Below are 11,355 nucleotides of genomic sequence, written 5' to 3' on the forward strand. Positions count from 1 at the left end.
AAAGATTGAAGCGATTTGACGACAGGGACTGCGTTCGCGGATGGTATCTGCTGGAAAAAACCACTGTCCCCAATCTCCCTGGGGCGTACCTCACTGAACGTTCGGTACCTGCGCGTCTCTCCTCTCCGGTTTCCGCTCTCTCGTTTGCTGTCTTTATCCGGCGGGGTGAGTGCGGCGCGCCGCCCGCTGTCTCAGCTACCAGGCGTCTCCCCACCGCGCCTAGAACTCGGCGACATCTCTCGCTCGGTGGCGATACAACGTGCACGCCCCGAGGTTCTGCGAGACGAGCTTCACTTCGTCTCCAACTGGAGAGGCAGATTGGCCAAACAACTCGCGTTTCTCGTCCCGAACGCACTTTCCTCTCTCCCCCTGAGCCTCCGCCAAATCCAAAACATGGCTTACCCCGCCAACTTTGTTTGGCGACTCCGTCAGTTCGCCGCGAATGTCGGATTCCATCAGATCCTTCAAAGACGCCCCAGTGTACCCTTTTCCTAGAGACAGAAACAGACACGCAGAGCCGCGCGTGAAGAAAACGGACGGCAGCAAGCACCTCGCTTGGTTTCGGAGATCCGCAAAATCGCCGCGGGGTCTCCGCCAAACCTCTCTGTCTGCAGCCAGTCGCGAATTACACGACACGCGGACGCACAGACTCGTGCCCAGCTACATCTCGTTTTATCGATAAATAGAAGTAAAAATATACACAAATATATATATATATGCACATATATATATATATATATATATATATATGCACATCTGTACATATATATATATATATATGCTTATATATACATTTATATAAATATATATACATAGTTACGCGTGCGTGTATACATTCCGATATGTTGACGTGTGTGGTTCTATGTGTGCGCGTGGAAATGGATGTTCCAGAATTTGAGTTTCGTCTCACCCATGAGGTACGCGAGTTTCGCGACGCAGGCCTCGAGCGTCAAGTCCTTGCCGTTGATGACGCCGAGGTTGGATAGCCACACGCCGCTTTCGTACGCGAGGAGGTTTGCAGATCCGCGTCGACACTGCGTGGTTGCGACGATGTTGATTCCGTTTTCGATGCCTTCCTTGATGGTTTCGAGGAGCTCTTTGGTGCTCGGGGCAGTGCCGGAGCCGTACAGCTGCAGCACGACGGCGAGCGGTCGCTTCGGCTCTTCGAAGACTCGGCGCAGCCGGTCGACGGGGAGGAAGGGTGTGATGGGGACGACGGCGACGTTCAAGCAGAACTGCGTGAAGATGCGGAATCCGCGAACGGGCGGTTTGAGCAGGAGTTCGTCGTGGAGCACGACGTCGACGCCGACGCAGCCGAGGGCGGGGAAGTTGGGCGACTCGAAGGCGTCGATCCGCGAGCAGTCTACTTTGCTGACGCGCGTGCCGCGGAGGACGCGCGAACCGAAGATCACCACGAGCTCAGTCAGTTGCGAGTAGCCTGCCATCATCATTGAGACCGCGAGGTTCCGCTTCGCGTCTGTGGAAATGTGCATCATAGGCAGCATGGCCCCGGTCATCACCACCGGCTTTCCGAGGTTCTCGAGCATGAAGGAGAGCGCCGCCGCCGTGTAGGCCATCGTGTCGGTGCCGTGGAGGACCACGAAGCCGTCGTAGTTCCCGTAGAAATTCAGAATCTGCCGCGCGAGGAGTTGCCACTGCGAAAGGGCCATCTCGCTGCTGTCGACCAGAGTGTCCCACTCGAGCACGTCAAAGTACGGCAAGTTCGGGTCGTGCATCTCGGGCAAGTCCTGCAGGCGCTGCGCGAGGCGCGTCGGCCGCATCGACGAGAGCTCGCCGCCGTAGTCCATGCAGATCGTCCCCCCCGTGATGATGATCAAAATCAGCGGCTTCTTCGGGAGTAACGTCGTCGTGACGCCCGAAGTCGCCAGCGGCGACGACGACAAAAGCGTCGCGGCCGTCGCGACGCTCGGATCCGTGGTCGGCGCGAACGCGCCAGGCTTCGGAGGCGCGACGCCTGCCGCCTCGCCAAAGTGTGCAAGGCCGCTCCGGGCATCTGTTCGACCGCCCGACTTCACACTTTCCTCTCCGCCTTCGCTTCCGGGAAGCGGGATACCTCCTGTGTCCAAACACGCGGCCCCAGCCGCCGAGGCGCCTGCCGGGAGAGACGCCCCGGCGGACCCAGGCTTGGCGATCTCCTGCCCGAGGGACAGAACTGCCTGCGGCTCCAACGGGGGGCGAGCCGGCGCGCCTCCAGCTGCAGCTTGCATCGCGTCGGGGTATGCGGAGGTCGGGAGCGACGCTGCCGCCTCGAGGTCGAGCAGGCTCTGCGTGCTTCCGCGCTTCGACTTGATTTCGTGCATGTCCAGGCGGCAGTCGGTCACCGCCGCGCTGAGGTGTAGCGGCGTGACGTCTGCAGAGAGACACACGACGGTGTGGTCATTCACAGTCATCCGCTGGGACATGGAGCCGAAGCTGGAGGGCGTGCGCGGCTGGCGACCGCCTGCCCGATGAAAGCTGTTCGGCAACGAAGTTTCCGTGAGGTGCGGCGCGGAGGACGACGCATGCAGAGGGTAGCCAGTCCGCGGGGAACCGGGCGGAGCGCCAGAAGCGGGCAAAGAGCCTGGCGATGGGTTCTCGCCGCCCGCGGAGGGAGTGACAAACGCCTGAGGATTCATCTCGGGAACGCGGAAGAAACGAGATGCGGAACGCGAGAGGGGAAAAGGAAGGCTGGGGAGGAGAAAAACCCAGAGGGCAACGAGGAGGAAGCAGAGGTCGCAGAGAAGAGACGAAACTGGGCTACAGGGGGGCTGCGGGAAACGCTGGACACGAAGAAAAACGAGCGAACGGGGCACGTTTTTGTGTCCCAGACTCAGTTGGGGGTATGGCGAATCACGGCCTCTTGAAGACAAAACCGTACATCATGGAGAGCCCCTCCCGATTGTGCCGCACAAAGAAGAGGTGTGATGTAAAGGAAAGCCGCAGAAGACCGCTTTGCATCACGCCTCTCCAAGAGGAAAAACTCGGCACAGTGCTGAGGAAATCGCGGTTCACCGTAGGACAACACATGCGTAGTTTGCTGCGGCGGCCACACGCAGTAGCTGTCGCGTTCTCTGTTCTAGGAGCAGGAACAGCAGTGGAGACCGTCGGCGGAAAAGAGTGCGAGGGGGAAAATGGAATTCTCCCATTCCGGGGTTCACAGCCTGACGCGCCGGCAGCACGAGGGCGAAGGAAATGTGTCGTCGTTCTCGTCTCAGGAAGGACACAAAACAGCGAACACCACCCGCGCGCATATACGGGCGATTGCGCTTGCTCCCGAGCAAAAGCGGTGGTGTGTGTCTCGCAGCGACTTGGTTCCACCGCAGGAGCACTTCTGCCGTTGTCTGCTTGGTTTGACGGTTCCAGAGAAAACCTCAGAAAATCGGGGAAGTGAAGCACAGAAAGCGAGACAGCAGCCTGGCGGGTGGTGTTGTTCCTTTTCTGAAGGAGGTGGCTAGCGCAAACGAAACGGCGACGGCGCTCGGAAAGCCGGGCAAATTGACGGCGTTCAGGAAGGGAGACACGTGTACATGCAACGAAAGCGCGACGAAAACGGACCCCCCTTGGCGCTCGACGGCGTTCTTCCCTCTTAGCTTTCGTGCCACGGCTCTGCAGCTCCGTCTTTCAACATCCAAACACTCCACTTTACACCTTTTCCTGACGGGATAGACACAGACTATGTCTCCGGCGCCTATCCTTGGGCGGGGGAACTTTTGGTCCGCCGTGGCCCGAACGAGCGACACGCTGGCACCAACAGCACACCCCTCGGCGTGTGCATCTACACTTTCTCGCACCTGACCTAGCACGTCTTCCTACAGACCGAGAGCCTCCGACTGAAATGCGCTCTCAAACATAGGTTTTTCAGTGTCCATACAGATGTAAATTCATTTGCGGACAGACACGCGTCCTTAGCCGGGCAAGTTCCGAGGCCTCGTGACTCTCGCACGAGCATCGTTGATACGTTGTCTTTTTTGGGCGGTTGCTTTGTGTTCGCAAAGCTGAGAGGGCCTTTTCGCTCAATGCTGGTCCAGAAAAAAGGCTTTCCCCAAGCACTCCAAAGGCTGTGACAGTCACTTTGTGGGAGGAGCTACCGGTACGGCAGAGCGCTTCCACACAAACTGCATCAGCTCGAAAGAGACGAGCTTCTGTTTCTCGACGAATTTTGATACCCTTTCCTGCCGACCTCGATTCCAAATTGGCCTTGTCAAGAGTCATTCTCTTTCGGCTGAGCAGCCGGTACTAGCTGCGGCGATCCCACGCTCCTTGTCAGAGCCCACCACTAACAATAGCCCCCACAAAGCATAGGTTTTCTCACATTTCCGTCCCCCCCCTAGCGAGCAACTCCCATCTGTTTCCACAGTACCAGGTGAAAAGAACGGAAAAAGAGGTCTGTCGTGTCTCGTGGTACATACCAAAGTCTAGTGAGCCTGTCACTGAAGTGGACTGACACTAGGGGTACACCATCGTCCACGACAACTACAGATACATTCGCGAATCCAATTGTAAGGGGGGAGAGCGTGGAGCCGTCTGCGCCTGGTCGACCTGATTGAATCATCGCGTTATTTTAGTCTGATAAACCAAGAAACCTTGTGGCTCTTTTGCCGGTCGCCGCAGTCACAGAGTGTGTCCCAAGTACCGGGGCAGGGAAGTGTCGGCTTATATTAGAGAACTGGCGGGGGGTAAAATCGTGCAGACAGCAATAGGGGGCCTGAAACTTGTGTAGTCAAAAAGGGGGATCTGTGCTCTGACAGGTAGAAAGCGTGGACAGAACTTCCACATCCTTGTGGCTATATTCAGAAAAAGATGCAAAAAGTGGGCATTCGTTTGGAAGTAGAGGAGAACTTTTCTGAGACGGCCTCAAGGATTGAGCAGCGGGAATCACCGCTTGACAAGAAGCTCTCCGGTGTATATACGGAGCACGTTGCGTGTGGCAGAGACGGATGTAGGACATACACGAGTGGTGAAAGGGTTTTTTCGCTAAGTACGGATGTGTCCAGCGTGACAGCTTCCTGGGAAAAGAAAAGCGAGGCGTGGTTTTTCTGTGGTGCCGATGTCCCTTTTTCTTCGACTCTTCGCGCCGACTTTCGCATTTGTGTCCCCTCTTTTTCCGGTAGAGCCAAATCGAGTTGCGAAGGCGCAAAACCCTCGGTTGCTGATTCCTCGAACTCGTGACTGACTTTTTTCTGCGTTCTTCACGCCCCAAACTTCCATCGAACAAAAACACACTGAAGAGCGAGTAGGGGGTAGAAACGCCATTTCTGTCCAATGTCCAATCTTCGTTGCCGCGTCCTCGCTGTTTGCCTCTTGCCTTCGTCGCCCCGGAGATCTCTCGTGCATCGCCTGTTCCCCCGGCACCCGTCCTGTCAAGATTACGTCCCTCCGAAAAAGGAACTCCTCTCTCTTTCCGTTCACAAGCGAGGAGAAAGAGCTGCGCCTTCTCGTTGCCTTTCTCGCCCTTGACCTGTGGCCAACCCTCTGCCGACGACGTTTACGGTTCCGCAACTCTGCTTCTCGATCTTCGCGTACTCTCCACAAAATTACATCTGTACATGCATATCGTGCATGTATTTAAGTAGTGCTGTTGAAGCATTTCCTGCTTTCACCCGTGTCGTCTCCATTATCTGTTTTCCGCCCCCTCCGCAACGCGGCCGGTCCGCAGTAAGAAGCGGCAAGGAACTGCTGTTGTTCTTTACACGTCACAGCCGCTCTTCTCTTTGTGTGATTTTCCATCTCCGCCCCTCTCGATCCCCGTTGTTTTTTCTTGGTTCATGCGTTGCCATCTGGAGTAAAGATGGCGCAGTTCCACAGAGAAATCGGCAAGCTCTTTGCCTCGTACTCAAACAAAATCACGGGGAATAGCCCGGTCCAGTATGTCCCTTCTCCTCCGACCAAGGGGAAAGTGCGCCGCGCCCTCTCCTCCGCGCTCATGCCCGTTTGGTTCAAATTTTTCCGGGGACCGTTGGATCGGTGGAACCTCGCGGTTATGGCCAAGTACCTTCGCGATCATGGTACGCAAAAAAAAGCTGTGTCCACGCCGGTAGAAAATCGAATAAACAAAGACATTAGAGTACCTACGATACTGAATATGCCTCGTGGACAGAGTAACTCTGCGGAGGGTTTGTGTGCCTATGCGGCGCATGATTTACTCCCATCAAGACTCCCTGCACAGATCGAGATTGATACACCGGCATTTCTGTAGTTTCTTAGGTGGTTGTAATAACGACATATATATATATATATATATATATGGAATATGTATATCTATTTATGTGTGTTTGTGCGTTCTGTGTTTGTCTCTGTATGTGATGCATGGAGTGAAGGAAAGAGATGATTCGAGCGGGCGGGTGGGGAATTAAGAGGGATGGAGTGGGAGAGAGACGCTCAGCGGGAACGAAAGGGGGGCGTAGGCGACGACTGGAAATGAGAAGCGAAAAGTAAAGACAGGCTTGGCACGGCGAAGTCCATTTCATCAAAACCGCGAAAAACGGCCCTCTGGGGGAGGCTTTCCCGTGCACATTCCCGTTATGGGGGCTCTCTTTTTGATTTTTGAAGGATTAAAAAATGCAGAGTGCGCAGGAGCATATCTGCAGTAGAGGGAAGGAAATGTATAAGGGACTTACAACGTAGAGAGAAAGGTCCGCAACACGCGCTGCGAGACAATGTCAGGGACCAAAGGAGATGAGGGCAGTAGCGGACAGAGAAGGTACTCTTATTTGTCCCGTGTCCTCTGCTTCTCGGCCCCGTGTTTCTACAGGTTTGATGTACGACGATCTCTACAGCGACAAAGAACCGGTTTTCGCTCGCGCCTTGGAGCTCCTCCCCCCCGATATCCAGGCCGCTCGCTTCCGTCGGCTTATGCGCGGAGTGTACCTGAATCACCTCCGCATGTACCTCCCTGTCCATGGTACGATCTTGTTCCTTTGTCGCGTCCTTTCGGAGTGTTTGTCGCAGGAGTTTTCTTCCTTCTCTCTGCTCGTCTGCTTCCCACTGTGAAGAGCAGACGTCAGCCTCCAGTGCGTTTTTTCTTGCCACACACAGCTTCCCTTTCTCTCCTTTTCGTGTCTGGGCCTTCTCCTCGCCGCGGATGGGAGACGGCCGTGGGTGTCCGAGGCCGACACAGAGGGCTGCTTTCGGATTTGTATGAAACGGAAGTGTTTGGTTCCGCGTTTTGCCTTCTCGATGCAGAACAAAACTACGATCCTTTCATCCCCTACATGGCCCCGTACGTTGAGGAGGCAAAGTTCCAGCTGCAAGAAGAGGAAGAATTGCTCGGCTACCACATGTGGGAAGGCGTTTGGTATTCCGGTAAGTGCGCCGGTGGAAAGAAGGATGGTCAATACGAAGACGAGGGGCCGTGAACGCGAAGGGTTGGAGTCTGCTGTTGTTTCTGCTTTTGTTTTCTTTCCACGGGGCAGATGCGCGCAGGGAGTTTGAAGGAGGTGCGGTGTTTCCCCGTTTTGCTCGGCACGCCCATGTGCTGGCGCGCAGCGACTGACGAGGATTCAATATGGCCCTCAGCAGCTTGTTGGGAGCGTAACGCATGCGTGTTGTAGCATTGGCAAAAGAGCGAACGAGCAAACGATGGGGCTTTTGTTTCCCTGCTTATTCCCGTTGTCGTGCGTCAATTCCTCCCGCTCCTCGTGGACTCTCTCAGCACGCAGGAATGCGGTCTTCCTACTTTCCTGCGTGCACGTTTTCGGTGGGTCTTTGCTGCGCTGTCTCCTCAAAACACTCAGGTGGCGTCACTGGTTTCGGAGACAAAGAGCCCGGCGAGCATTTCCTCCTCGCTCTGCCGAACTTGTACGGGGCAGGAGGCAGCCCCATGCAAACCGGCGGAAAGCATTTCTCAACCCGCGCCGCTGCGGCCGCTCGCGCGCGGCTCGCTACCCTTGCAGAGAAGAGACTTGAAGAAGCGATGAAACAGAGACAGGAAGTGACCGCACTGGGGTCCGAGAACTAAACGGAAAGCGGAAGGCCGAACGGAGCAGCATGGGAGAACAGTCCAAGGCAGAAAGGGAAGCACGGGTGCGAGGAGGGATGTTGCTGAGTAGATGCGTGCGTACGACGGTCTGTGCTTCCGTAAGCACGTCCCGCTACTCTATGCCCGGGAGAAGAGACGGGAAGGGGTGTGAATACGTGTGTGTGGTTACACCTGGCACTAGCTGCCTAGCTCTCACTACCTCCACAAATATGTGAATATAGCCTTCCATGAGACAACATGAAGACGAGCCGCTGTTTCATCTTTGATGAACTGGGCTGTCGCTACTTTTTTATCGGGTTGCTCTGTGTCCTTGTGCTTCGACACCCTTCACGATTCACTGTGTGTGTCCATCCTTTCATTCGCATGCCGGCGTGCACGTTTTCTTTGTAACTCAATGAAACGGGGATGCGTACACTGAAATTCCAGCAGGCAAGTTTCCATGCGTGCATATATTTCTCAGTCTCCCCGACTTTTCTGGTCTGTCGCTAAGAGGCAGCTGTTTGACGTTCGGCTCCGGTCAGGGGTCTGCTGATCTGCCACGACTTCGACGTGGATCACAGTGTTCGAAGGAAAAACAGTACGCCGTGCGGAAATAACAAGCGTCTTTCAAACGGCGGCCAGCCACAAGAAGGAGGATCTCAGCTTACACTGCTAACGGTTGTTCCCACCCGCCGAATATAGTGGAGTCGGCACTTTCTCGCCGTGTAGATATTCATCAATATGTGTTCTTTTGTGGTGACACGCTGTAGATGAATAGCGAATTCGTAATACCCTCGGGGTTGTAGCTCCTCGCAGCGGAAGGAAGAAGAAATTTTCTGGAGTGCAGCGCGTTTCTCACTCTGTGAGACGTGACGGCTGGCCCAACGTATCGATAGGTGTGCAGCCCTGGGCGGTTTCTTCAAGCAGGCTGTGCAGCAGAAAAGAGAACCGCGCGGTGGCGAAGCATCCTCAAAAAGCGATATGAGGACGGCGCACTCAAACAGTCCACGGGACGTGCCGTACGTAGACGGGGAGACCGCTGCCGAGTCGTTACGCGATTGGCGTGCGAGCTTTGTACGTTCCCAAAGATCGCCTAGAAGCAGGAGGGTCTGCATTAAGATTCCACGGCGTGTTTACCATAACCCGAGCGCGCCGTTTTTTCGTGGAGAGGTCCGAAGGTGATCGAGGCGGCTCTACCGAAGCGGTACGGCCCACGACTGCCACATATGTCGTACATCCATTCTCCTGCGTAGCCATTTCCCGGTTTCTGTTGCGGTGAACATCGACCAGATCAGGGAAACAAGAGCGCTTCGTTGAATGCACCAGATAGCTGCGTTACGGTAGGACGTTACGCGCGACTCGAGTCGGCCCGCGCGAGTCTCGCAAAGGCGCCTGTGGTCGCTGCTTGTGATCCTCCTGCATAACGAGGGGAACGACGCTTCAACGGAATTAATCACGTAGCATCGTGTGTGTGCTAAGGCTTTTGTCGGCCACATACAGGAAGATAGAGAGGCTTGTACGCTCGATAGCAGCAGTCGGGGACCAGAACCGACGTTATTTTTGAGGAAAGGTAGCTTCTCGTGCTTCGACACTCCACCACAAAATGCAGGTTCGACAGAATGTGCATACATTGGAGGAAAGAGTGTTTTTCAGTATTCGGTGCTCCTCCCCTGGCGTGAGAGGGGCCGCAGTGAGGAGTATGTGCCACGTCATGACAGGCTCCTAGTTAAAGGTCGCATGCTAGTTCTGGTGCCCCGTGTGCCAGCGTATTTAAAACGGGCCAGGACGGAAACGTAGATGCCTACGCCTCCTGTCCATCATGGTCAGCAGATGCAGAACCGTTGTGCTTGTTCGAAAAGCGTTCTCTGCTCCACTGAAGGAAAAAGAATATCTAAATAGTGTGTAGTGTCGTCGGGGTGCAAGAGCACGGGTCTCCCAGCAAGTTACCGAGGGCATACTCGCAGGGGCTACGAACGCAAAATGTAACGCATCTTTCTTGAAAGAAACGTTCATGTCTCTCGCCCCCGAAGGGAAAAGAAATCCAAAACTGAAAAAGTAAACATCACGTGAAAAAAGTGCGTTTGCCGGGAATCGAACCCGGGTCACCTCGATGGCAACGAGGTATTCTACCACTAGACCACAAACGCTTGGTGTACTTGTCGTTCTTCTTTGCGATGCCACAAGTTCCGTTCTCTCTTTGCGCAAGTTGTCTGATTCCCTGTCCATTGAGGATGCTACGACCTTTTTTCACTGGATGTCCATTATGTCAGGCGTCCATGTTAAGGTGGTAGATTTCACATCCGCACAAACACCACGCTCAGTCCCTGTGGTTGGCTACTTCGGGCACGGCGCAGATGTAACTGTGCGAGGCTCGTGCAATGCCCACCGAGCAGCAATATCACCAGTGTCTTAGAGGGATACTTTCGCGTGGCGTACACATTCGTTGATGCAGAATTAGGTAGACACATCGAGGTGACTCTTGAGCAGACTGCGAAGGGCTGTAAAGTGCGTGAGAAACCAGTGCGCCAGGCTTTTGCCGACCATGCAGACCCCGACGTGGTGATTCAGCGTTGAGAGTCCAGTTCCGTTAGTTTCATCTTTGAAAGAATCAAGTGCGGGTTAGTCGTTGTTGTTTGCAAGGTCGGAGATCACGATTCCACGCTAGACAGCACGCATATATCCAATAGAATGCCCGGAAGCTCTCGCGGTTTGCGATAAGAACAGAACTTCTTTTTGCGGATCCACTCCACTGTACTTGCTCGTCTTCCTTTCCCGATACTGCGCGTCCACAAATTCGAAATCTGATGCAGTGGCTGCAAGCATCCATGCATCGACACCTTTGTGGCGTTCCATCTTCATGTATTACTTGCGCAAAGTGTCTTATCTGGGTAACCCCGGGTAATCACCGCAGAGACACCAACCGTTGAGTTGACGAGGGTCAGTCCGCATAAGGATTCAAAAAAAACGGGCAACACCAGTGTTCCAGTGCCCGGCACGTGGTACCACCAACTCATATTCGTTCAGCCAGAGTCGTTGAATTTGCCAGTGCACGCGTTCGCTGGTACCTTGTGCGCAGCGTGTGTCTTCTCGGTGCACAGAAGCTGTATTTCTCTATCTAAGTGAGATCCGCCGAAACCCATAATCAGTTCTGATTCCATATAGTTATCGCAGGCTTTCTGGTCGGCACGAGGAAGTCCGGAAAAACACTGAGCCTTTCTTCTGCGGAACTGAACTGGAGCCTGACGCTTTCGTCTACAGGAGCCCTAGACACATCCCTGTCGCGGGAAAGACAAACGAGTGAGAACACCCGCTGCTCTGGTCGTTCATTGACACCAGCATCCACTCCAACACCGCGTCTCTAATCCGAGAGAAATTTGTCGTAATTCCTACACTGTCTA

General features: G+C 54.7%; 2 protein-coding genes and 1 non-coding gene across 3 annotated transcripts; 1 reads left to right on the forward strand and 2 right to left on the reverse strand.

Annotated features, from left to right (window-relative positions):
* Window positions 1-219: 219 nt before the first annotated feature.
* Window positions 220-2,636, reverse strand: NCLIV_041200 (putative asparaginase; the record flags this gene model as incomplete). The annotated part of the gene is made up of 2 exons (XM_003881029.1): window positions 220-491; window positions 911-2,636. The coding sequence occupies 2 exons, from the start codon at window positions 2,634-2,636 to the stop codon at window positions 220-222; spliced, it is 1,998 nt and encodes a 665-aa protein (XP_003881078.1).
* Window positions 2,637-5,788: 3,152 nt separating this feature from the next.
* Window positions 5,789-7,957, forward strand: NCLIV_041210 (putative Ubiquinol-cytochrome c reductase complex 14 kDa protein; the record flags this gene model as incomplete). The annotated part of the gene is made up of 4 exons (XM_003881030.1): window positions 5,789-6,005; window positions 6,752-6,901; window positions 7,183-7,302; window positions 7,734-7,957. 4 exons carry the CDS (start codon window positions 5,789-5,791, stop codon window positions 7,955-7,957), a joined length of 711 nt encoding a protein of 236 aa, XP_003881079.1.
* Window positions 7,958-10,033: 2,076 nt separating this feature from the next.
* Window positions 10,034-10,104, reverse strand: NCLIV_t110002. Its single transcript has one exon. It is a non-coding gene; the product is annotated as a tRNA-Gly (tRNA).
* Between the last annotated feature and the right edge of the window lie 1,251 nt (window positions 10,105-11,355).

Source organism: Neospora caninum, chromosome IX (genome assembly GCF_000208865.1).
Source record: "Neospora caninum Liverpool complete genome, chromosome IX".
Lineage (NCBI taxonomy): Eukaryota > Apicomplexa > Conoidasida > Eucoccidiorida > Sarcocystidae > Neospora > Neospora caninum.